At 39.6% G+C, this 27,783-nt stretch overlaps 1 protein-coding gene across 3 annotated transcripts; it reads right to left on the bottom strand.

Annotated features, from left to right (window-relative positions):
* Positions 1 to 27,783, bottom strand: CDC42EP3 (CDC42 effector protein 3). Of its 3 annotated transcripts, XM_057383655.1 has the most exons (3): positions 27,072 to 27,241; positions 1,957 to 2,117; positions 1 to 1,858 (listed from the first exon to the last, which is right to left on the bottom strand). In XM_057383655.1, the coding sequence occupies exon 3, from the start codon at positions 1,827 to 1,829 to the stop codon at positions 1,062 to 1,064; it is 768 nt and encodes a 255-aa protein (XP_057239638.1). In that variant the 5' UTR covers positions 1,830 to 1,858; positions 1,957 to 2,117; positions 27,072 to 27,241; the 3' UTR covers positions 1 to 1,061. The 3 variants fall into 3 exon arrangements, with proteins under 3 accessions (XP_057239638.1, XP_057239636.1, XP_057239637.1); XM_057383653.1 differs by lacking the exon at positions 27,072 to 27,241 and adding an exon at positions 27,608 to 27,783 and having other exon boundaries at positions 1 to 2,117; XM_057383654.1 differs by lacking the exon at positions 27,072 to 27,241 and adding an exon at positions 25,939 to 25,956 and having other exon boundaries at positions 1 to 2,117.

Below are 27,783 nucleotides of genomic sequence, written 5' to 3'. Positions count from 1 at the left end.
GCAATTTAAAGGGTTTTTTATTGTATTGCACAAGGTATTTATGCAATCCATGTAGGTACTGAATTGAAGGATCCACATTTCGCAAACATTGGCTGTTGCTGCACACATCACTAGCATTGTGAATAACCAGTGCCTTCTTCAAAAATTAAAATAATCAGTTGCAAGTTTAAGCATGTTGTGGAAATAAATGAAGAAAAAAGCAAGGACTAGTAATACATATTTCTCTTCAAACACACAAATATACAATTTTCTGAAGAGCACCAATAATGCCAAGCAACTATTTTGATGAGATACTGTATGTATAGGCTCTGCAGTAAAAAGCCAATATGCACACGAAAATATATTTCAACTTTTAAAATAATTTAACCATAATATCTTGCATGTGTCACCTGTTTACAACATAACATTTCATATACAATGTCAGGGCCCAAGCCTCAACTTTTGTAAATTTGTGCATACTCATTTAAAGCAGCTGAGACTCTGGACCAGGTATTCAAGCTGAAAAAGCCTTCAAACTATTCCACATGTGAATTCATAGTGGTAGTATAAGACTGAGAAAATAGTTATAACAGAAATTGTACTATGGAAAACGAAGAAAAACTCTATAAAACCTTCAAACACAAGGTTCCAGAAAGAGGCCTACATGTAAAGTGATACTGTAATAATTTATAAAAGTGAATAATTAGTATCAGTCTCCTTTCTGACATTAAGAGATTCTCAAATATTCAGAAACCTGTAGAAGTGAACGAACCAAATGTCACAATCAGTATCATCMTCAAATGCAGTTTCTTAAGTTTCTGATCATTAATACTGGTACTTAAAAACATTTTGTATTTGCTGAAAAAWTTTTATTTAAATTTACTTTCCTGATATGAGAATTTAGTGTAATAAAAATCATGAAAAACAATAGGTAAAAAAATAGTATTTTAAGAATATTTTTAGAAAACCCGTCAAACAACTGCAAATACAGCTGATTTTTAAGTGTCTTACTCTTGTACTGTGGTCTTTTGTTTGTTTTTGTTTAAGTGAATCACTTATAAAGAAACAAGGGAGTACCAGTTCTAAGATTTATTCTTGTCCATTACATTGAGGACCTCATCCAAAAGTGAGGGCCCCAAGTCAAGTTGTAATGAGAGAAGAGAGCCTGTAAGATCTGAAAGGGATTCTTCTGACTTAGTCTTTGTCTTGGTTAGCTCACATGAAAGCCGACTGTCATCCAACAAATCAACTGTTTGCCAATCAGTGCATCGTTCAGAAAAGCTGGATGAGTGACTGTCGCTACCATTAGTAAAATGTGAAGAAGAACCATTTTGTTCCCATAGATCATCTTTGTATGTTTCTTCATCCTCCATCTCTTTATTTTTCTCCTGCAGTTTTTCTTCTATGACTGGCTCACAGCTAAGCCTAGGATTTCTTGATGACCTGATGGATTCTTGCTTTGAATTAAATGTCACAGGTGACAATAAAGGCAATGTAAGGGCTTGAGAWCCACCAATGGCAGGAAGGGAAATAGCATTTTTGAGCACTGGTGATGGAGTTTCTGTAAACATGGATTCAGAAGTGCTGTTTGCTCTTAAGAATTCATTGTGGATACCAGACTGGCTAGTTCTGGTTTCACCTTCATTTCCAGGCAATAGCTCATAGTTGCCCTGCAAAAATGAGATGTCTCCAAAAACATCATGTTGTCCCTCTTTTCCAATGTGTATGGTGTGACGAAAATCTCCGAGTGGAGGACTGATCATATCAGGAGATAAGATATCCCTTAGTTTGAATTTTTTCCCTTTCTTATTGTTAGCAGCTTTCAAGTAGATGGGTGTCTTGGCTGGCATCTTGCTTGTAGTTTCTGAGAGAAGTAGTTCTTAAAAAAAAAAAAAAAATTGGTGAGGGAAGAAGAAGCCTCTTACAAAGCCAATTATTGTCAGGAGACGTTCAGCGTTAGCAATGTTACATTGTCACCTCAAACCACTCTTGCACACGAAGTCCCTYTCTTCTGATACAGAGAACTGTAGAATATGTGAAGGTAAACGTCTGCCACGTCAGCTCTTCGCAAGGCAGAGCACAAGTTTTGGGGTCAGTTAGCAACYAAATGCCCTGCTACTTCCACAGCTTGAGAAAACCTGCATGGGATACAAAATCAGGTTATCATTAATTTATTTTTCATGGTTCATTCAGTCTTGTTTTTACCAAACCTCAAAATTAGTAATGGTACTGACAGTTACAGCCTGCAGATTAGCTTGATGATGATGCTKCCCTTCATTAGGCAGGATAAAAGGGTTCAGATTAATAAGGACTAGCTAACCTTTCTCTGACTCCATAGGTTTTTTTGAAGTCAGAGTTTTTTAGACACAGTTGCTGAGCACAATTCATTTGATAAATATCACTATCTCAATCTTTCTTCTCCTTATTCTGGCATTCAAAATGCTGATCTTTGAGAGCACATGCAGAGACACATTTATAACATCCAACATTAAGCTTTTGGTAGATCCASGAAGACTGACAGAGTCATTCAGGAAACCTTTTAGGATATGGAGTAGACTCCCTTGAATTAAATAACTGGATAATTAAGTAAGTACTCAGATACTTCCAATTAGTGCTGGAACACTCACAGTCACCAATAACATTTCCAATATCTGTGCCCACTTAAATAGATAGTCTTAAGTACTAGAAAAAAGAGCTAGTCCARGTCTTCACAATTTGTTAGGAATGTCCAAACACATATGCCTTAGAGGAGACTGATTCTTGTGACTACATTCTTCAGACTATGTGAATTCTTCATAGCAATTAGTTATAGTCTAGCTCATGAATTATGCAGACCATGAGGCCACAGTGATTCAGAGTCATTCTGTGCAACCAATTGAAACAGTTTTTGCTAACAGTGTTGTACTACTAGAATGTGGTCTTTGACAGGCCTGATAGAGCTGACAAGGGCTAACAGGCTATTAAGTCAAACTATTGAAAAACACTCCTTGTCAAYACTTTAATGCTACATTTCCTTCCTTACAGTGCCAGTTCCTAACCCTTGTAACCAATCTCAGAATAAATGCATTTTTTCACCTTGGACATTTTTATACTTTCTTCTATTAAGTCCATGCACCACAGATCACCCTGCCTCATCAGAATACTCAGCTAYAAATCCCTTTGTCCATCACCACCCTCACTGTGTAAAGGAGATTACAGCTGTTACACAGAAAGACTGTTCTATACCATAAGGGGAGGGAAGCTGTCTGTACTGTTGCTGCTTTTTATCYATGCCCTGGAAGGTTTTTTCCTTCACCAAATTAAGCCCAGTACAAATGACCAGGTTTAAAACTCAGTTTTGTATGRCTACACACACAGGTTGTCAAGAAGCATTTAAGCCTTTTAACAAATCCTTTAACCGCAGTAATTAGTTCCTACAGTGGGGTACTTAACTGTGCATCACAAGGGGAGCTGGGAGTCTAGCCAGGTCAGTGCTTCGGGTTTTTGATTCCCACCAGGTATCTACCACACTTCAAAAATGTTGAAAAGCCCTCCCCCCACAAAATACATCATATATAAAYAGATTAAAGTTGAAATACAAAATAAGCTCAATGTTCAATAATTTATGAGGGCATTTTATACTTTTAAGATCAATTTTGAAAATAGAATTGATCACATCAATCAATTAAAAGCACTTCAAAGCTTCTTTCTACACAACAAAATGGTAATTCAGTAGGATCTACAGTATAGTAGCAGATTCACATTACATTTACTCCATGTCAGTACTGCAAGACACAAARTAACTCCTTAATAAGATGTCTACTCTGCAACGGAAACAGAACTCATWACTCAGATCAACATCGCAATTTTCAACTCTAAAATTCAGTACATTGTTTCTACCGTTCATCATTYTGTCCAAGCCACCCGTTTAAATAAACAAAACGTTCTCAACTCTACCAAGAAGACTATAATCAAACAAAGACGAATAGTAAGGTTGTATTATGTTTATCTAGTGGACTCAGCTCTATCTCACTTCCCAGAAATAACAGGGCAAATGCTCTCTGATTCTAATTTCTCATTCTTTCAGTCTTTTAATTTGGAATGAATGGCAATSTAATGACAGTGTGGTCCAATGTCACACCTGTTAGTCACTATTTAAAAATGAAAGACAAACGTTACTTCATTCAAAGCTTTCATGGCTTCCACCAGTTAGGATGTGTATCAAAAACCATTATCACCAAACTACACAGGGAGGTTTAAAAAACACTGAAGGACAGAGGGAAACAGCTGAACATCAGGAAATAGTAAAAAGAAAAATGTAAAATAATTTTTAGATAAATAGGGAGTTTTGACCCACAAGAAAAGCACTCTATTTTATTTAGTTCATAGCTCAGGTGGGAAAAAAAAGTACAAAAACTGAAAGCAGAGCAAACTTTTGGGCAGCCGGATCTCCTTTAGTTCTTGCACTACGCGAGAGCCCCAGTAAGGGGCAGTGTAAAACCACACTGCCTGCGAGGAGACTACAGGAGACTCCACTCTCGAGCGTTTTAATACCTCTCTATACAGCAGTCCCTTTAATTGTGAAGGCATTGCCTTCTATTTGGCCAGTGCAAGAGACTTTMTATTTGAAGAGAAGAAATTTCACAATTATATGATTAGTGCAAGCATCATTTTCTGTGCTGTAAACAAAGGCTACTCTACTGCAGATTTCAGTAGCCATAGTAATGGAGATCTGCAAATTACACTTTTTAAATGAAAGGGCTCCCTCCTCAATGGACAGGCTTTCCATGCACAACACAACACAGGCTTCAGAAGAACTGTATGTTGTTTTTGCATACCTATCCTCTGTGTCAACTACTGCCTAAAGGAATACAGATTTTAAGCTTCTTCAAACAAATAAATATTAACTTAGCCTAAAATACTGTTTTTACTTATATTTAATTTGCAATTAAGGAAGAACTTCTATCAAGATACAACATATAGCATACACACATCTGCATACATACATACATACATACATATATATATAAAGTAGTTCTTTTAGAAAGAAAAAATATATATAAATCAAACTGCCAAATGAAGAAATGCTTAACGAGACTAGGTCAAATCCTAGGGAACTAAAAAATTAGTCCACAAAATTTTCACAAGAATTTAAACACACTCCCTGCACTCAACAAGATTTAATGGAATCCCAAGTGCACATGGGCTAAGAGAAGGGACACAACACACTGCAGTCTTGGTATCAGCCCACAATAAATTTCGCCTTGTCTTAAAATGTGACCTTTCTCTGATCTTACTGCTAMAAGAGTCTCTGTTTTGACTAATTTCAGCTCAGTAACTAAGTGACTGTATAGCCAAATTGGAAAGCTAAATGAGAAATTACCAGAAAACCAGAAATCCACAATCCTGGACTGCTAGCCTATAGTGGAAGATGTTAATTTCAGAGAAAAATAACATGAAAGGGTTTTTATTCCAGTTGAAAAGATATCCTTCTCTTAACAAGATCCAAGCATGAGCCAAACCAGAGAAATTTCGGCTCAGTGAAAATTAAAGTTTTAGTTTGGCTGTAGCACTTACTCATTTTCATTCCTATCACTTCACACTCTCATATAAGTGTTTTGCTTGGTAACAAAGAYTAATATTTTTAGAGGTACTTCTCAATCCGCCTTCTGTCCACTCAGCAATCATCACCTTCCACAGAGCTCAAAGTTTTCCATGGATGCCTTAGCTTATTCCACAGCCCATTTTAAAAGGACAGACTATCARCAAATAGTTCAACAGCAAAACTTGCAAAGCCAGAGACAAATAGGGGTCAAGGTGCAAACTTTTATTTGAGCACATATCCCAAGAGACCTAGATCCTTAAGCAAAGAAATTATAGAAAGAAAACCACATTTCCACAGAGCAGAGCCAGAAGCAACTGTGTGTGCTGGGAAGCCTATGGGCTTTCTACAGGGCAATCCCTTGCAAAKGCTCTGCCTTACACATCACTGACTAGAAGCACGTGAAATTCAGAGAAAGGCCTTTCTAAAGCATTTAAAATAGTATTGAATTACCTTCTGGAGCAAGTCAGTAAGAGAAAACTGAGTCTGTATCTAAATGCCCAAATGAAAGCACAGTAACATAGCAAAAGACAGACACAAACTGCACAACAAACAGCTGCAACTTTTCCACATGATGAAGTATCTGCAAGCATAGAGGAATTAGGCTTCAGGGTTTCATTTTAGKTTTTAGCTTCCAGTAGCTTTCAGCAGTACAAACAAACTGCTAAGAACATCCTTGTCAATGGCGTTACTTCCACTATGTCTGAAACAACATCAAGTGTAAAGCACATTTTTACTGGTTTTGTAACAGGGGCCTGAAGTATACAGTCACASTTCCTGAATGCCAGTAAAACAAACTCCCAGTTTGACTAAGTCCTCAGGTACAAGAAAAACATCAGATGATGCACCACAGAGCTTACCTCTCATGTTCTTGGGGACTTAGGTGTCTATATCAACCATCAGACTCTGAAGACAAGAGGCCACAAGTCTGTCCACTTCTAGACSAAGCCACCAGCTCTCCCCTTATAGAGCCACCTCCTTCTAAGCAGCTTTAAACCACATCAGGTACTAACAGTTCTCCCCAGACTGTTTATCTAAACTTACATTGTTTATAAGAGCCAGAGCCTTTGATTTCATCTGTATTAAAGTCAACTTTCCTTGATCAGGTTGGAAGTCCTTGTCTCCTTTGCTTCTCCTTTCATCAAAGAATGGGCACCTATCTGATTAAAGTTACAATTTTAATTACTTTATAGAAACAGTCAGGCTAAATGCATTTCAGGTCAACTAATTTTCTCCACTGCAGTCAACTGACTCTCCAGATCGAATCTAACCGATTTCATTGTGTTACCGCATACACTTTTTAGAAAATTAAGGGGAAAAAAAAAGTCCCAAATCACTCCCACAGCTACAGAAACACTGGTCAAGRGAGGACCCAACCCTATGGTGCAGTTCATTAATTTCTGCCCTGTCCTGAAAAGACAGAGATGTCATGTGCTAGTTGTGGAAGGTGTTAGTCCACCCTCCTCTTAAAAATTCCCCATACATGCAGACTWCAGATGTTAATTTACTTTACAGAGGTCAATTATTAGAGAATTTGCACCTAACATAGTTCCTGTTCCAATCTGAGCCCTGATGAACACAATTAATTACTTTATGCATTCTACCTGTGGAGAATTAAATTTTAAAAAAAGCAAAGTATTATTAAATTAACAGTTCTCTTTGACAGGGCAAGTGAAATGTAAGAAAAATCATGTAAGGATACCTTTTTAAATTTCTCTTGCTATAAAATACTTTTTCCTACATAAATCAAAGACAAACAGTACACCAGCAGTGAGCTGTCCACCTGAAGAAGTGTTAATTGCCACTAAGTGTAAGCACAGACAGGGACAGGCAGCATACAATGTCTTTCTGTCCAGGTATCTTCCATTTCTCCCTCCCTAAAACCTAGATCCACAAACAAAATAAAAACAAGTTCTTGAAATTACTTTCAATAGGTGACTCCTTTAAATTCCCCTACTTAGCACCCTTTCAAACAGATTGAGCTGGYGTAAATCATGTTAACCAGAGAACACTTTCAACTAACATTAAACCATTAATGTACTTGTGTTTTGTACTGGAATGAATGAAGTAATTAATCTATTTTAAGAGTTTTTATTTTAGTTTGTAAGAAAAAGAAACAAAGGAGAGCCGACCTGGTTTGAGAGGATGAAAAAAAAAAAAGAGGTCTAATTTGAGCAGCTAGCCTCAGTCTCCAGTTATTATTTTGTTCTTTATCAGTCTAAGATTACAAATGCTCTTTATCAACCAGAAACCTTCATCCTTGTTAATGTACTTGAACACTAACCAAGTTKTTTCTCCGTCATCTTTCTTGATCAAAGTGAACAGGGGGAATTCCTCATGTGGTGATAGTGGGGGAATAATTCTAAGCCTTCAGATATGTCTCTCCCTCTCTCTCTTTTGAACCACCTCCAATTTTCTAACATCCTTTTCCAAGCAGATGAGAATTAGTGACAATATTTCAATATCATTCTCCCTAACAGCATGTATAAAGATAAAAATCASTTCTTTCTTCCCATCACTGCCTTGCTTATAAACAAGATCATACTTCTGCTCTTATTCTCACCATCTTAGAACAGGAATTTTACTGTATTTACAGGGTAGTATTATATTACAAACCATTTAAGAATTCTTGCGCTGGTATAACAAAAAAAAGTTCTTCAAGCAGAATAAACTATATTGAAAAATATAATAGTTGTTATCACTGCRTTTTACTGGTTCAGAGTATCTCAATTTTAATTTTTTTTAGGATCAATATACACATATATTAATTTAATCAACATATTTTGCCAGTACAGCCAGTGGYAGTGCTCATATTACACATTGTCCAGTAAGACTCTACTCCTTGGGTGGGAGAGGGGGTAAGGCTTTCCAAATTATCATTCTCCAGCAAAGAAACKGGATTTATATTCTTTAGGATAAAGAATTCTCCAGCAAACAAACTGGATTTATATTATTTAGGATAAATCACAATGCCATACTTCAGAAACAGAAACATTGCTGTGAATGAATAAATCAGTTGAGCTTTCTCCATCTTCCTCATCAATATACTTCTTCACCAATGTACATCCCTGCAAATTTGTACTACAACAATTTTGTACTTATTTACAAGCTGCTCATAAAAATATTATGTAGCCCAATGCTGTATAAATAGATTTCAGCATTGTTTCAGTAGAAATACATCCCTCTTTGATGCTGACTTATTTCTGACATTTGCTCTGACATTTTAAATGTTTTAATACATACTTTGATGACACTGTAGAGCACTAACATTTGAAAAATCTGGTTGTGATGCAATATGAAATTAAATGCCTTATACAGTCTGCTTTTGCAACTGTGATAATGACCACTCATTAGAATATCTTAAATCATTCTGTCTTTTGTATCAAGCAGTTTCTTTCACCTTCCAACAGGTCTGAATCACATCTTGCTTTCAGCTTTGAAAAGTTAGCATCTTTTCTAGAACAATAAAACCCTTCCTTTCTTTTCTCCTCTTTTCCAGAGACAGGGATTTAATGAGCTGACTGTATTCTGTTGTTCAGCTTCATGGACAGAAACAGGTCCCTCTTTATTACCTTCTCCTTAGCTTTATTGGCAGGTACATTTATATATATGGATTTAATTCCRTACAGTTCATTGGCTTCCAAGCAAGCCCATGCAGCTTTAGGCAGAGGTGCATGTCAGTACARAGAGCTGCACCTTAACTCATGCAGCCAGCCAAGGGGAGCTTATGCTCAGTCAGACTGCGTGCTCAAGCACAGTCACACATCTCCTACAAAGTCACACAGCAGACGAGCAAATAGCTGGGAACCACAACCCATAAACCACAAAATCGACGGGCTTAAAAACGGCCACCAGTTCTCTTCAGCCACAGGAAAAACATGAAATGGGACCAAAAAAAAATAACCCCTACAACCTGAGCCAATGTGCCACCTAAAAGCCTGACTAACTGCTCCAGCTGAACTCTCAACTGCCCCTTTTGATGTCAGCCAGCAGCACTCAGATTTGTTTAAATGGATTATGAATCCACACTCCACACCCTTTGATTGTGAGCACGTTAGCATACATGGCTTTCTCTTTTGATACAGGAGTGTAGTTCCTCAGCCCAACTTTGCTCCAAAGCCGGTTTAAGAAGTTTCCACCTTGGCTTCCTCATTCCTCGTTGCTGTTTCCTGGTTCTACACCGCAGTTCTTTGTACCCTCCGCAGGCAGACGGACCTACGAGCCACACTTCAAACTGGTCACAGCCGCAGTTCTCCCCGCTGACTCAGTTTACAGGGCAGGCTTAGCAACAGCTGCAGCTGCCGGATGGCAATGCTTCAAGAGAGTCTGAGCCCGATATAACTTGCTGTCAGAAAGGCATTCTCTCCTTCCCCCCTACTGTGCACACACTTGACCCCTTACAGGCCAGCTCAGCATACAAGGTGAAAAATAACTAGGAAAGGTGTGTAAAATCACAAGGCTTGGAGTGAGGCTGCTWCTTTTTACTTTGTTGTAAAAAGTCCTTTCAATAGCTAAACTGTCTCTTGAGACACCACTCTTAGAAAGCAAGGAGTTCCGGCAGAAGGAATGGGCAATCCTTAACCAGCTCTTCTGCAAGGAAAAATGCCCATGGAATTACATCCAGACTTTATGCRCTTCTGATGCAAAAGTGGCTTTGTAGTTCCACTTGTTTCTGCCTTAGGGTTTCCACGACTGTTGTCACACGGAAATTAAGTTTTTCYAACTATAGTTAAGATATTAACACTATTTTTGGAAGGGATCCTTAGCTTAAAATTTCTTTAACTTCTAGCTGCTGACAAAAGGCAATCTAAAATACAAGGATCCTGCAAGGCTTCAATTAAAAAAAAAACCCAACCACCAAACCCACAAAATCCTGCCCTGAACTCCTGACCTCCAATTCTCAAATATGCTTCCTCTCTAAGTCAAATACTCCATATCGTCTCCTTGAAACACACAAGTGACACAGGCATATCATAATYACCAGTTCTATTATTCAATTCTCAGAGTGTTTCACTTTAAATAAGTATTGACCATCTTTAAGTGGCTGATAAACTAGTTTTAAAACAAACTTGAAAGCCAGAGAGCCCTCTATATGCAAAAACTAACAATGAGGTAGAGATGGAAAGATACAGAAAAATCTAAAGTTGCAGAGGACTAATTTTTTTATTCAATAGAAGAAGGATGAATCTTCTGCTCTGCTGCAGTTCTGCCTCCTTCAGAGAGGTGAACGGTTATCAAGATGAGATCAAAGATTATGGGGTTGCGGTAGACTGAAGAAAGGAAATGCTTCAATAGATTAAAAAACCCTCATTGAATTACTTCTTTTTTTTGTTCAACACATGCCCTCTTTAAGAAATGGGACTGAAAACACAGAGTTGATACAGCTTTAAAAAATTTGTTATCTATATTCAATTTCAAGCATATTGTTAGTACAGCTAAAGTAACTGGTTTATCACCCTTACATGAAACAAAAGGAAAAAAATAGAAATTACATCTTCACTGTGAGTTTATATTCTACTTCCAGCAAAACAGCTCCACTATTTGAAGGCACCATTTGAGCAGAGGCAAGAATCTGGAGGAATAAGTGACAACTGGGAGACACGTCATATTCTGGTGCTGCTCTGCAGCACATCAGTGACACCTGCAACATGCCCCAGCTGACAAGGATGCACCAAGCTGGACAGCAGTGGAGGGGGCACCACTTCCTCCTGAGATCTCTCTGCCCCAAACATTTGCTTCTGTTAGCTTGAGCTGCTTGTACTCAATTGATCAAACTTATTTTTTTTAAATCTCAATTGACAAAACTTCTTCTATTGTGCCAATAGTCATATTTCACATACTGCTCTTGAAACCTGGCAGAGTTAATGAGTTTAATTTGAAAGAAATTAATATACTCAGCACTTGTACAGAGGTGTACTGTCTAAATATTCAGAAAGTACAGTGGCAATTCGGTGCTAAAGCCAGTTTACTGATTAGAGGCTGATACTTCTTTCACACTCTAAATCCCACGTATCCCATGTTAAACTGTTCAAAATACTGTTCAAACTGTTCAAAACTGTTCAAAATTTTAGTCTCAAATCCCACTAAAGCTACCTTCTCAACACCCAGGGTTTACCTCAGCCAGTACTCATCAYCTATCTTCCCATTACTGCAACCATATTTCAAAAGATAAGTACAGCTCCAAGACAAAGCTTAAGCCAAATGGTGAACGAGATGACAGCCCGTGCAYAAGGGAAGACTGGACTTCGAGCTTGCATGTGCGGGCAATATGACAGAATAAACAAAAGGGTCAGGGAAGCATGTTGTATCCAGTGAACCCCAGCAGACCCAGTGTACTGCAAGTCAAGTCCTGTCCTTCGCAGACTTCTGGGAAAGCATTTTGCAGACATTCGTTTTCTCTCTGTGCTCTGCAGGGGCTCCTGCTTAGAGCTTTGCCTCGAGACTGCAAGCGAWCATAAATCTCTTCGTTCAAAGGTCAATATTTCAAAGTGATCCAAAATGGACATTKTGTTTTCAGAAGTAGTGTCGAGGGAAGGCGTATTGGCGGCAAAAAGAAGACTTCYAGTGGGCAGTCACATTAGGGTAATGTAATCATGACTCATGTTCCTCACCCATTTCCTGACTAGGGCTGTGCATGATCAAAAGAAAGCCAGCCACGGTAATKCTGCCGCTAGCTAATGTTAGCTGGCCTGAAAGGATTACAAACTACCAGAAAACAAACTCATTGCAGAGTATCCTATTTAAAGCCTGACATAAATCGACACTGACAAACACAGTGGTGTAACACCAACCAAAACAACAACTTGCTTTGTTACGAGAAACAGGTTACGACTTTTTATGATGAGTTCTCAAACCCGAACAAACCCTCTCACCTTTAAAACACTGTAAATCCCTGGGAGGGTGCCTAGGGAGAGGGAGGAGAATATCCAATTGCTAGTTAGTATCTAAAGAAACGCAAGATATAAGCACCTTTTGAAAAGGATCACACCGTAACTCAGACTGACTTAAAACAATTACCTCCTCCCCAGTAATGCTGTAAAAGGACACACAAATGGGCCAAAGCACGAGTTGGGCTAAACTGGCTCTCACCTTTATAAGAAAAGCGCTGCATGAGGCAACTTCTGTCTCAGTGTTCTGTCCTGTTGGGTAGCCTGAACGAAGCATGCGCTTAATGATGCAAATTGSTCTTAATTTGTATAAAGAGTTCTTCAGCAGAAAACAAATTTCATATCCTTGTTGGGACTTCGGTCACATTTAATTTGTTCCAAAACCCACATTAATGAAAACCCCAAAATTAATCAGATATTTCAACAGAAACTAGGCTAGACATTAGGTAACAGATGCCAACACCCAGCTGYACCTCTCTTCAGCCCTCACAGGCCAGATAGAATCACAGAATCATTTAGGCTGGAAAAGMCCTTAAGATCATCAAGTCAACAAGGCAACTCCTTTCCCTCTCTCCCATCTCAGAAGGAGAGCCCTACATTTGCAGGTCTCTTTCACTCCTTTACAAATGCCAAGTAACTGCTAAATATACTCCTCAGCACCAGTTACTTTGTTCCTTATGGCACTTCCAACAAGAGAGACCAAAGGGAAGAGAGATCCTGAAGTTGACCATTAAATATATAATCCATTGCCAAAACCATTGTCCATAGATGTAATACTAATCAGTAGTGAAATTCCACTCTCAGGATACTGAGGAAACCTGTACCAGGTGACAGACAGCCAAATTAAATCCAAATTTAACAACCACCTGGCTTTTTGGTAATGCCTCAGCTCACCATTTAGTAATCTCACCCTTTTGCCCCTCACATTATAAAGAGTACTGGGGGACAGGTGGGAGTAGCAAAGTGTTGCACAAGGTAAAACTTCTGTTTAGGACTGACTAAACTAACACCAGCTAAATATACAGAGCCTACCCATTATCCAGATTGCAGTAATTACTTCAGASTTGATAGAAACAGAGCACACATATACCAAGGCTTTATATTGCTTTGTGACACTTGCTGCTGGACTGTTAAAGCTCTATTCATCTTTATACAACTAGCAGCACAGAAATGAGGTGCAGCAATCCCTTTAGCCATGGATGCACCTCGGCATTAACCAAGAATGAGCTGCTACCACATGCTGCAAATCCTTCATGTACCAAATCATACAACGGGTATGGAATGCAGAGGCATGTAGGCAGAAAAATGAAAGAAAATCATTCTGGGAACTACTTTCCTGTGTAAAGGGCATATTTACRTACTTAATCCTCTAATAAGTAGGCAAGATGAAATTCTACCTTTACTGCAGGCTATTTATAACAAATTTCTAATAGCTCTTACAAGCTCCAGGGAGTCAAAATTCAAACCATGGGAGGAGCAATATGTTGCTTAGTGTGGTTTACCACCCTTCAAAAATTTAAGAAAAGTTGACATGTCGTACAGTACAGGGCACACGCCTATAGTGCTGACAAAAACTTCTGCTGGGGAGGAAGRGAAATCAAGCAAATAAAACACAAGAACAAAAAACCACAACAAACACTACAACACCAACTCAGAACACAAAACCAATGTAAAGAGATCAAAAACCAAGCCACCTAAGTAGGTGGACAGGTATTCCTGATTTTCTTAGTGTAGGCAAAGGAAGAAAAACTGAGGTCAATTTCCTTGTCCTGAGTGTAAATCCAAATCATATCCAGAAAAAAAACTCACAACATACAATACTGTAACCATGCATCAGGATTGCATTAATTTAAGGCACAGTGTGTGGCTCTCTTCTCTTACAGATCTTTTRACAGAGATTGAACAGTAGAAACACAGGCAAGGAACAAACTTTAACTCCCTGAATTATACAACAGCAGAGAACACAAGAAATACATATATAAATTATATTATATACAATATACAACACAAGAAATTTAAGACGGAACTTGGATCTGAATAGGGCATCAACATCTCAGTGTTGCTGCTTTACTACTAGACCACAAGAAATTAGTGGATAATGAAGGGCCTGTTCCACAGCCTCTCTGGATACAGCTCCCTCGGGAAGGAATAGAAATACCATAATCAAAACAYTCTGAAACACGTACCAGCAAAAGACATGTACAGTAATTTCTAGAAGGAAAATATTGCCCAACTGGCCTTCCCTCTTTACGGGTGCTACCTGGATTCACCACAGGTATGCTCCTTCTGGCTGCAGAAACAGTGGGTAGCATATGTGGGCTTCTTCCCTGGAGTCCAAGAAAATCCTTACTAGAGGAAGTATTAAATTGTTCACCAACAGCTACAAAGATCAATGTTAAWAGTAGTTCACCCCTACTGCTATAGTCATAGGCTTCTTAAGTCAAACCACATCCTTGAGGAAAATGAGATTTTGTTGTTGTTTGTTCTCTCAAAACACAGCACTAAATAAGGTGTATCCTACAATAATTCAAATTAAATATGTATCTCTTTAAACAAAAATCCAGCCACAGATATTGCTGTTAAACTTTTTCTGTTCCTGAAAAGACCATAGCCCATTCACTTGAGAAGACAAAAGTGGGAAGGCAGAAACAATTTAGCATGGGAAGAGGAAAAAGGTGCAAACAACAGTGAAAAGAAAAAGCTGCTCCAAATACAACACATTAGCAGCTTGCAAGAGAACAGTTAACTTTTTATAGTCACCAGGTTCCCAGGTTAATGGCTGCTGATTGAGCTCACACCTCCCAAAGTGAGTGCTTCAGACTGTCTGAAACAAGGCAGGCAATTTCACCAGTGTGCTAACACAGGCTGAAAAAACATTACATCTYAAAGCAAAATCTCAATTTTAAAAACAAAAAATTATGAATACCTGAAAAAATCCAGAGATACTCTTAATCTAACTTGCATTTGGACTTTGCATTATTACATTCCCAGTGATTGATTATCCAACAGACAAACTGAGTGCTGCTTTAGGACTTGATTAAGGCTAATAAAGAATAAAATGCCCTTATAATACCTCTTGTTAGTCACCTTTCTTAGGCAGAAGAGACATTTTTTAACTCGTTTTTTTCAGACAGCATATTCTTGAGCTTCCCATTGAAATTCTGTAATTTGCTATTACAGTGCCTGTAAATAGTCGTTTGCTCCCCGCTCAAACACTTTGCTGGTAGCTTTAAAAACAATTAAGATTAACTTTTTGAGTCACTAGTTTACATTTTTCTCTTTTCCTCTTTCAAAAGTAATTAAATCAGTGTAATTATTTGAGGCTGTAACTACTGCAAGCCAGATCAGAATCAAAATCTTGCTTTACTAAATAGATTACAAGATACAAAACTGGTACATCWGCAATGGAAGGACAGGCAACTTGCAATACAGTTCTTTCAGCCCGTACATCCACTGAAAACCAAAAGAATACCCTTTCTTWTTCCTGTCATGGGATCTCAGAGCAGATCAATTATGAGTTCTTACACAGCGCCTAATCTCTATTTGTAGGCCCTAAAAAGCAGTGCCACCCCCAAGTCAGACTAATGTTACAAAGAGAAATTGTAGCTTTTTTTCTATGGGCATTAGGACTTGAGTGAGTTTTCTGCTCAGCAGGACTTGCAGCCTGCATTGCCAGGCGCTGCTCCTTAAACTATTTCTCTTCAATTTACCCATTGCATTTGAAGAACAACCCTACAATGATCTGCACTGGGAGACTGCGGATCAAGGGGAAAAAAAATCAAAAGGCAGATAATGAAAATAAAGGACMGAGTGACCTTGATTAACTGTGTTCTGGTTTCAGCTGGAATAGAGTAAATTTTCTTCCTGGTAGCTGGTACAGCTCTTCCTCTTCTATCCTCTTCYGCTGCCATCTGTACATGTTTGCTTATCGGAAGGATTAGAAGGAAGTGGAAGAATTTCAACCAAAGTTTTTAAACTTTTCTCTAATTAGATAAAACAAAATGAACTATTTCTACTCCCCATTTGTGCCATAATTCCCTTTACTCCTAAGGATACATAAATCTTTTAGATTTAGGGTGAAATAACCCAGTTAAGCAATGTTTACACYAAGGCAAAGATTTTTCATCCTCTCACACCCACCAGTGAGTAGCACAAGAAGCTGAGAAGGGACACAGCCACAACAGCTGACCTCCACTTTCCAAAGGGACACTCCATAGCATATGGCATCATGGTCAATATATAAACTTGGGGGAAAGATGGCCAGTGGCCATTACTCGGGAATTGGGTGAGCATTGGTCAGCAGGTGGTGAGCAACTGGACTGTGTATCCCTTGTTTTGTACATCTAATTATTTTATTATTATCCCTTCCTTTTCTGTCCTATTAAGCTGTCCTTATCTCAGCCTACGAATTTTACCCTTTTTTTTCCCAAAACCTTTCCAAATCCCACTGGGTGGGGAAAGCAAGCAGCTCTGTTTAGCTGCCTGTTGGGTTAAACCACTTCAGCCTGGTATCTGAAGGTCAGCAAGCCACTTCAGTTTTAACAGCAGCCCAAGCCATGCATTCAAGATTAAAATGGAAGACTAAATCATACAGCCCACAGTTTCAGGAAAGAAGATYATGCTCAGAAATGGTAATAAGAGGTCAGAAGAGATAACCAGGGTGAACCTCATATTGAATTGTAGTCATAAGGGACTACTGCAATTCCCTGCTGCATGAGAGGACACTGGCAAGGGAAAAGAAAGGTCCAGTTATTCTGTATTTGGCCATCACCGTGTCCAGTCCCTGTAGCCACAATTCCAGGGRAATATCACTACACAAAAGAAAGTTCCAGAAGAGACACAAGACWGATATTATCACTTACATGTCATAGAAGCATACAATTGTTAAGTTTGGAAAASACCTTTAARATCAAGTCCAACGACCTAGCTTCAGTTTGCTAGACTGAAGGTAGTCAAAGCAAGTACTAAGGTAAACATATCTTTTTGTAACAGCAAGAACAATTTACTCAGGCTTTTGATAGATTTTCTGCTATTTGAATCCTTGTTAATAATTTTCTTTTTTTTTTCCAAGAAATTAATATTGCCTAATTCAAACAATTTAGTCAGAGCCAGGAGTCATACTAACACAGAACTGGGTAACAACTCAGGAAAGGCCTACAGCTTGTCATAAGACAAGTTCCAAGTGATCTGTTCTGACTTCTATCATTTAGGATACGAACAGTATTTCCCCCTAAATTCAYGGCATTTCTTGTAAGAATTAAATATTTGGAAAAGCATTTTTATCTAGGGAAAGCCATAATAATTTTTTAGAGCCTTTCTGTCCACATAYTGTGTTTCCTTGGCCATCAAGTTGACTGTGAAGGTTAAAAGGACAAATCTCCTGGAAATTATCAAAACAGAGCTTTCATCAAAACTGTTGTGTTTGGAAAGTCCTCATCTTTCAGCACAAAACAGAAAAGAAAGAGAAGTAGATCTCTGTGTGGGACACTACTTCAAATCCTGCATCGAGAACCAAATAAATACTTTCCTGTCAAATGGCCATGAACAGTTTGAGATCTGCAAGCTTTAAATACTGTTTTTCCKTTGACTTTGACACTGTGCAAGCAAAAGTGCACCCATTTCACAGCAACTTAGCCTGTTCAAAATGAACAAAAAAAAAAATTAACATTTTAAAGTACAACTGTCTAAAAAGGGGTATCTGAGATCCATKACCAAGCAGAACTCATGTTCAACTACAGATACTCAGTTTTAAGAAGAAATACAGTCTTCCTCTMCACTAAAATCATACCAAGCAAGTGGGGAAGGGACATACAGTTTTAAAGAAAAGCACAATTAAAAAAAATATATGTGGCTCCACTCACTTTTAATCTAAAGAAATTAAATGGTTGTTCAATTTGAAAGTATAACTAACTTCTTTTYAACTCACATCTCCTATATATTGTCACTACTGTAAAACTTGACTCTCGGACCACATTTGTACTTTCAGGATATTTATACAAAAACTACAAACTTTGAAATTTTGAAAGCCTGGTAACTAATGCCAGCTACCTCACCAGATGGATTGGAAGAACACTCAGAATCAGAGTACCTGAAAATCATCTGGTACCATTTCAGTCACAGATCTTTAATGTACACACACATACACACAGACAGCTGCTCCTACTTTCACAGATATCACTTTTATTACAGAAAGAATACACACAATTTCTCAGATGACGCCTTTTTAACATGTCCACCTACACTTCAGCTGTCTTGGAAGCTTCCATTTTAAGGCTTATTTTCAGAGTTGTTTATCAATATCTGACACTGCCATTCAAGATTTTCTATCCTCTTCTGCAGCCATCTGTATATGTTTRCTTGTTGGGAGGATTAGAAGGAGGTGGGAGAATTTCAACCAAAGTTTTTAAACTGTTTCTTTAATGAGATAAAACAAAATGATCTATTTCTATTCCCCACTATTCCCCATCTGTACCATAATGCCCTTTACTCCTAAGGAYACATAATTCGTCWAAATCMACAACATTGCTAATAGGTTCTGGCACTTCTGTACTTTTAAAGCTAGTTCTAACCTTAAAAGCTAGTTCTGACCTTAAAATTTGTACCTGGGAATGTGTATCTTTCCTGTCATTCTGAATTAYCAGGACAGGCAATTTTAAGGTGTTAAACTATGTAATTTTTACCAGATTCAGTAGCTTTAGTGTTTGCCACCTAGAATCTTCTGAAATCCTCTCTATCAAAAATACCAGCATTCACGCTTACATTGCTCCATCTCCACAAACAACTCAGTTGGCAGGAATAACCATCAACCCAAATTCAGATCAATGACAGAATYTCTGCATAAGAACCAGGGATGTGGAACCAAGAGATGGAGGACWTTGGATGTGGGGATTAAGATTTATGCATAGATGCAAGGAACACAGGCATTTATGCAGGTTTGATGCAGGAAAATTGGTTGGAATTTAGCAATAAGAAAAATTTTCATGTTTAGATTGTTCACTCAGGCATTGAAGCCTGCTTCTTTCCTCACAGATTTTCCAGTTATATGCAGATAACAGCTTTGTATTTTCAGACATGACTTAAAGATTTACACTTGGATGGATACACTGCTCATACCAAAGGCAGTGTCAAAAAGCTTCCAACTTCCCTGTTGCTGCTTAATTAGACAACAATTCTGTCATTTCCTCATATACAGCTGTCAGAGCATGTCCCAGTAATCCAAATGTTATACCATGCCACAAAATACCTTATCTCCAATGCACATGCCCCTGCCAAAGTAGAGGCATGGTTGTAGTCTCAAGGTAAATAACTACTACAACTGACAGTGAAATTAATTCTCAGACAAAAACATGAAAACTATTCATAGGATAAATTACTTGATTGTTCAGCACTTCCATTTGGAGAGGCAGGTTTAACTTTTGTCCTCACAAATTCCTTTAGGAACTCCTCCGGATTCATAACCCTCTTGGAATCTTGCTATTGTAACTTTGGACTAGAAATATGCATTTTTAAGAGAGCTGTGCAGTCCACTGCTATCAAATGGATTACTTTGTTGTCTTTCCTGTTGACCTCAGGGGATCTTATCTGAAAGACTCCAGTGGCTGATAGGTATTCAAAATGTCTGAAGGTACATAGAGACAAAACCAGAAGAAATACAGTGTTYCTCTCCACTAAAATCATACCAAGCAAGTGGGGAAGTGACATACAGAAAAGAGCAGCTGCCAGCAGCATTACTGGTCTGCTCAGTCCACTATCTTGTTCCTAACAACAGATTTTCTATTCAGCCTGTATGACTTCTGTGTACCACTGATTACTTTGCATATTASTAATAAGAAACAATTTAAACAGATATGATAACAATAATGAGCAAATCATTTAAGGCTTTCATCAAACTGACTAGATGCTACAGTTGCCTTCTAGGCAGGATGACCAAACTAAGCAATGGATTACAACAAATTTGTATTACTGTAGCATCACACCCTTATCAYACACCAGGTATCTGGTATAACAAGAATTATGCAGACATAAAAYGACAACAACAAAATCTCACAGAAGACAGTTCCTCGGTTGTTGCACCTTTTGGGGCAAGGAGTACCTTGCTTTGCAACAGAATTGTAACTGCTAGGAGCATCACCTCCTTCCTATTTCACCTTCCACTTCAACTGTTTGGACTGAAGCAAAGTACAATCCTGCATGCCATATATACAGCCTACACATGGCCATGCTACTTATTCTTCYCTCCTATATTCCCATCTGTTTTTCAAACACCTGAGCAGAAGAGACCCCCAGATACATTACATCTTACCCTCTTATGAACCGTGGTTATTATTCCAAGGCTATCTGCTACACGAGCACGAGCAAGCAAAGAACMAGCTTAACCTTGATGAAGAGCAGTGATCTTTGATATCTGAAGCAGAAACACGTGAGTTGCATCTGATATGCAGGACAATTAATGGCACTATTCTTTCCTTGTCCCTCTTTCACTTGCCATGTAGCTCTCCTACTGTCCAAGCCTTCCTTAAATTGGRCTAAGCCCTAATATTATTTGCAGACGCCAGGCATCCTTAAAAGGGAAACACCAAGACACAGCCACATACCATCCTCCAAATGAATACAGACAAGTCATGGAAAACCGAAAGGAAAGTGCTCTTGCAAAGACAACTGGGGAGAAAATGGCACGGCTGGCCTTTACATCYTATTACACAGGAAGAACCTSTATCTTCTTTTTCTTCACCCTCGCRGTGGCATGTGCAACTTCTGGTGTCAGGGATGCTTTTGCTTTTTATTCTTTGTGGTTACAGAAACATGTACTCTCAAAGAACCAATGAGTCACATTAATGCTTCAAATGACAGGGAGCTCTTRAAATTCCAACTGATTAAGCTGTCAYTTGAAAACTGAACATTGAAAAGACTGTTCTAACCATCCTCCGGAAAAAAATGTTAACCAAACTGAAACTACGCTTTCATTCCCAAGAGACAGTTTTGGATCAGACGATCCAAAAATAAATACCAAAAGTTAATATTGATGGCGACTCCCCTAAAAAATTTCATTAAAAGCAGTGGCAAGAGTGCCCAAGCAAGATCCTGTCACACTGATGACTGGGTATTTATGGCATTYGTCTTGAGCACAGCAAAGGGGAAAAAAAATACAACCCAAAACTTTCMCCTTAAACTACACCAGACCTTGGACTACTATTTGCTTGAGTTTCAGATCTAATTTACCCAATCTCATTAATAAATAGAATTTAACTAAATCAAAATATGCACTGAATCATATTACCTGAGTCAAAAAGGTAAAGTTAGACGTTTCTAAAAGTTATGTAGGCCTTCATGAAAAAGATGTATATAAACATACACAATTCAGGCTTGACTTAAATAGGACTGGGGATACATGTAAGAAAGAATAAAGAATGGAACTTATTTCTGATCAAAATATCTTGATGAATAAAATTTAGAAGGTTAGATTTGGAAAGTATTAGAATGAAGAACATTAAAAAAAATTGTTCTGGGGTCATAAAGAACTTTAAGGTTCAAATTTACTCAAGTACTGGGTTTTTTTTGGTAGAATTTAAAAGCTTTCTGAATGAGAAGAATCCATTAATGCTGCCATACACTTCTTGAGAATACAAATAAAAGATGAGAAAAAATATACAAAAAAATGCAAGAATGTAAATATGGGGCAAAAGTCCCCAGTAACACTAGCAATACGTTCCTGTCATACATCACTTGGTACTAGTGCATCATACAGGAAAAAACAACCACACAAAAACCCTGTCWATTACACAGGAACTGACACACCCTTATGGTTTGAGATAAGCACCTTCTTATAAAGAAATGAAGGAACTTTACTAGAATAGGGAAACAAAGAAAGTGTTTATCAAAGCAACAAGATCCATCAGCCTCTTCTTCACTAAAGATTCATTATTTGTACTCTTACAGGGCTCAGGCTTTCTCATGGTGAAGATCATGACAGAGCTCTGYTGGCTAGAAAGCTGGTTTCACAACCTCTCTGGAGAAATGCTTAAGAGATGCTGACTGTGGTGGCAGCAAAGTACCTTTGATCTTCCTYGCAGAGTATCACTGAGAATTATGAACCCCATAATTAGAAATATCATATATAGAGCACCACGGTTACAAACTCAAGAGAACAAAAAGTTAGAAAATCCCAAGATTATATTACTTGTGCAATCATTATTTAGTTCCTTCACCATCTGCACCACCCAAAAGTACTGTGACAGAGCAGGAGCTTCAGCTTTAGCCCAGAATTTCAAACAGATCCTCTCTTTTTGCTACTGCTTACCTAGTTCATCCCACATATTATTTAAGGCTTTGAGAAACAACATAACCATAACGCACATATATATGTATATCACTCTTTTCTACAAGAATTTGCCAACTTATGGATACTTCCTTTTGCCAGAATAACTGGCTTTACAGTTTGGGTTTGCTTGACTTTAATGTTATACTGCACAGACKTCTTAAAAACTTAACAGAGGGAAAAACAAAAAATTCAGACTAACAGTTTGCTTTTATACTAGTGCCTAGTATTCTAAAAGGAAAAAAACCCACATTTGGAATGAAGACTCAACACCTGTTTCCTTTGTTTTAAGGCACAACACAAATMCTCAGATACATACAAAATTTCTACAGCAAAATAGTGAGAAAGGGACTTGAAACATCTGGTATTTCAAAGGGACAGAAAAAATATACCTACATTTTAGCTCTTCCAAGCAAAGACATGCAGTAGTATTTATTTTTAGAAAGTTCTTGAAGATGACTTTAAAAAAATTAATTGCTGTGTAAATGCACCTAAACAAGCTTGCAGACCTGACTAAGCAAGTCATACCTAGTTTCAGCTTGTCATCGGCTCYTGTATCTCTTCAGGAGGTCAGCTGCTCTTTACATGTAACCACAGAAAAGTTCATTTAGCTYATTCAGAACGAGACCAAGCACAAAAACTCAGTATCAGTCCATTTAATTTCTTATCTAACTCGTTCCCCGCTGACCTTTATGACAGAAATCAAAGCAGTGTACTTTTTTCTATTTTTCACTGCAAGTAAAACCAGCATGAACACAAAATTTGCATAGTTRAGTTGTATGTTGTTGTCTTACCACACACCGTGTGGGTTGAAAGCCTTAATGTGGCTCCCTGGTATTCATGAGACACTAGGTCATCAAGCTTTAAGAGTATTGCACAACTTGCTAATTTCAAAGATAAGTATAACTGTAATTCAAATTACTTGTGCTAAATATACATTTCAGTAAAATTGTCATGCATAAAAAGCTAAGATCATGACTATACTCAAAATCAACTTTCACATTTTCAGAGCTTTAGGCACTAAAAGTGCTACTTGACTGTAGGCTCAGCCTGTAAATGGCCTGCAAATGGCTTATCTCTCCTCCTTAAGAAAACAAAAGCATAACACAAAAAGGAGTAAAATATATTCAGCAGTTCACTACCCTCTCATAAGAAAAATACCAGTTGCTTAAAAAGATTCTTGACTAACTGTGCTCTTGTGGACTTGACTAATGGTAAAACCATAAGACAAATGTTTGTTTTTATATTTGACTATTTATTCCACAAATATCAATGAAACTACGTAAAGGTATGAATACATCTTGTCACCCTGGCTAGCTTTGTCCACTTGTAATCATCTCATTTGATCTTGGCAGCGTCTTTTCTGTGGCTTTACTGGCTCTTGATTTAACCCTTGAACTATGAGGAAGTCAGTCTTGTCAACCAGTTCCAGMTGCTCCCATCAGACTCACCTTCCCAGCAGTCACCACGCTGGATCAACATCTTTGCTCAACAACATTGTTCTGTAAATACAGAACATTGTAAAATATTGTAAGCAATGTTTATCTGCATGAATGTCATCTGGAAATGCTCCTTCTTTTAACACAGCACTAGAAGTGTGTCTCTTCTTCAGCACGAGCTTTACCTGAGCTTGTACTCAGTAGTTGCACCTGATCCGGCTCCACACACAGCATGTGCTCTGCAGGCGGTGCTTCAAATGTGCTCTCGCTGCTCTACCCGGGCACATCCCTCAGCACCCACGAGCCGCCTTTGCTGCCTACTAACCCGCCTGCTTCGTGGGGAGAGGAAATCATTTAAAACAGTCCTCCACCCAAGAGCCAAACACAATTCTTCCCACATCCTCGTTTAAGTTCAGACTTAAGTTTATTAGGGGAATTCACCTTGCTATCACACAAACAAACAAACAAACACACACCTTCAGCCAACTGCCTTCCCGGTAAGCACTGCACCCGTGGAGATACCGGGGCTATTACGTACAGACAACCCAATTAGTTCAGTTTTACCACTGGGGGAATGAGAGCTCTCCATGAGATGGTTCAGATCTTGAGAAAATATATTTACTCCGATGCAATCATGATGCAGGGGGGGAGGGGAAGTAGTAATGGCTTTGTTCATTTGTTTCCAAAAAAGTAAAATTTGCATGCAGGAGGGTGAAAGCCTGTGGTGTTTTACATCATTATGAAAGGCCAAGCAGGCATCAGGTGACCTGATCCACAGCAATTCTGTTAACTAGGGTGAGGAACAGGAGGAAGAACTGGTCAGAGAGCATTGCTGAGCCCCTGGGCCTCAGCCTCCCTGGCAAGAAATAAGGTACAACCTGACAGCAAATTCTGCATGGCAGAAAGTATTTCTCTTAAATGCACGTTCCCTTTTCTGCCCCAAACTATTTCTCAACATTTGGGCAGTGGACCAGAATTTCTTCTATAAGAAGCTATCCATCTTAAAAGACTATAAATCAAAGCAGCCTACCTAATTATGAAAAGCCGAGAGCAAAACATGTTTTGCCATGAACCGTGGCTTTGGTTACAGTAAAGCCGATATAAGTGGTTTGGAACAGTTTTAGATGCCTCTTTCAAGTCAATGTGACATTTAGCCACAGCAGTCAAATAGGGATGGTGTAAACCCACGCTGCCACTGCCTCAGGGGAGGAGTGGCTCTGGGCTGCCTCTTAGGTGATATCCATCTCTTTCCTTTCTAAAATTCACCCAGGCCACCTCCTGGTGACTCAGGCTGGCTTTACCAATCACAGATGAGAGGCAGAACCACAGAGGTAGTTTCTGCAGCCTGATTTTTACTTTTGTGAATGTACTATTCTCTGGGGAGCACCTTGTAACTGTGATTATCTTTAATCTAAGGAGAAGATAGGACCCATTGTTTCCTTCCCAGATACCGCTGACTTACGCTGAGGCCAGGAAAAATCATTCCCTTCAGTATTATCCTACCAACCAAAGAACCTGCTCAGTTCCTCTCCTCCACATGCTGTAATGCAAAACAAATGTTCAAAGCAAGGCGTGCCTCGAACATAGGAGTTTTCTCTTGCTTTTCTGAATGTTTCTGCTGAAAGACTATTTTTAACATGCCATAGAGTACAAGTAAATCTTTATGCTAATGCTAAAAAAGGCTGAAGCCTTCCAGCACAAGACACTTAAAAAATAAATCCTTGCAACAGTAATCACCTGCTTTTATGTTTAGCCAGCTGCTGAGATGCCACATCTGTCACTTGCTTCCAGAAATGTGCTTTCCTTTTCTGTAGGGAAGGAGAAAATTCTGCTTCTAGAATTGCACTGAATATCATGATGCCTTTTTTGGTATCTGTCATTCCTCTAGACATCTGAGCCACGGCGCATGGATTATAAGATTGCTCGTAGTGTGTATCTAAAGAATTGTTCAGCTTTGCATTTTCATACCTAAAACCTGATTTTTTTCATCTACATTTTCCTGAACCATGTCACATTCTAACAACCTCACAATATAACTGAAAATAATGGTCTATGCATGAGTCCTTGCCTCCCTCCCCCAGATATTTTTCAAAGAGATCAGAATCATATTTGTTGCAATAAACATTTAATAATAAGTCTTCTTCCTATTTTTAAAACATAGCAACAATCTACAGTGACGCAAATCCTAAATTAATTACTTCCTCTATTTTGGTCTCTTTTAAATTTCAACTGAAAATAAATCAAGTCCTTCTTATTAATCTACAGCCCGCACCTCTTCACTCGCAACGCAACACAAATTCTCAAATTTGACTTCCCGTCTTGAACTCTTAGCTCGACAGCCAGCATCACACCGGGCACTGACTTGCCCCAAGCTTGCCCTCGGTCCAGCCCTAGCCTCAGCCGGGCAGGAGAAGCGCACTCAAGCGCACGGTTATTCTCAGCCTCACGCAGGAAGGCGCGGCAAAGGGSACACACCGCACAAAAAGAAGCGCAGCCTGTATCGGGGGGTGTCGGCTGGGTGTGTTTTCTGTCTTCAAGGCAAGGGCATAAAATCAGGTATGCCAAAATACACTGGGATGGAAATTTAAACCTATATACGGGCGAATTTCAGTTCGGAATTTCAGTGATGTAGAAACACCCCSTGTCGTTCTAAGCTATAGCTTGAGCATGAACCTTCCTAGCAGCCAAACACGATCATTAATGGTTACTCTCTCTGACTATCGCGAAACGCGTCCCCTCCCTCCCAGCCCCCGAGCGAGCGCGCTGCGGCCCCGCCGCCGCCCCGCAGGTCAGGAGGGGCAGTGCCGCGTCCCGGAGGCGCAGCCCGGCGGTGGCGGCCCTCCCGCTCCCCGCTCCGCTCCCCGACTTACRGCGCTGCCGCTGCTCCCCCGCCGCTCCTCCCTCCCGAACTACCTCCCCGTCGCCRCTGCGGAGCCGGGAGGCAGCGGGGCCGCCCTTCCGCGACTCGGGGCGAGCGCGGCACCTGCGAGCGCCTGTCAGTGCGCGGGCGGCGGCGCCCCGTGTCCCGGGGGCGCGGCGCGGGCCGCGGGCGGCGAGCGGCTGCCGCGGGGAGGCGGCGCTGCCGCCGGCGCTGCGGGCGGGGAGGGCGGGCTGCAGGGAAATCCTGGCACCGCGGAGCGCCGCCGGGGAGGCGGGCAGGGAGGCCGGCAACAACCATATTAACAATAAAGGGTCGTCGTCGTCGTCCCCCGCTTTGGTTTTTTTTTTTTTTTTTTGCGGGGGTGGGGCGTTGCGGGCAGTGCCGGGAGACCCTCCTTACACCCTGGTAGGGTCCCGCGGAAGCCCTCGAGTGGGCCACCCCTTTACCCCCGTCCCCCGATCMCGGTCAGCTCCGAGATGTGCTTTAAAGCTGATAATTTTTCACCCAAAGCCTCTTGCCCCTCACCTCCTCGCCGCCCCGATCCGTCAGGGGTGAAGCTCAGCCCGCTCTCCGCCCGCTGCGCTTACTCATCCTGTTTGTCCTCCATTATTTACGCGTTGTTAAGGAGCTGGGGCTTTCACGCTCGGCGGTCTGCGATTTGCAGGTAATCGGCAAATACTGCGAGAGCCGGCGAGGCGCAG

Source organism: Malurus melanocephalus, unplaced genomic scaffold (assembly GCF_030028575.1).
Source record: "Malurus melanocephalus ecotype Western Australia unplaced genomic scaffold, MMel_1.1 scaffold_649, whole genome shotgun sequence".
NCBI classification, from domain to species: Eukaryota; Metazoa; Chordata; class Aves; order Passeriformes; family Maluridae; genus Malurus; species Malurus melanocephalus.
This window is presented reverse-complemented; position numbering and strand designations above follow the sequence as displayed.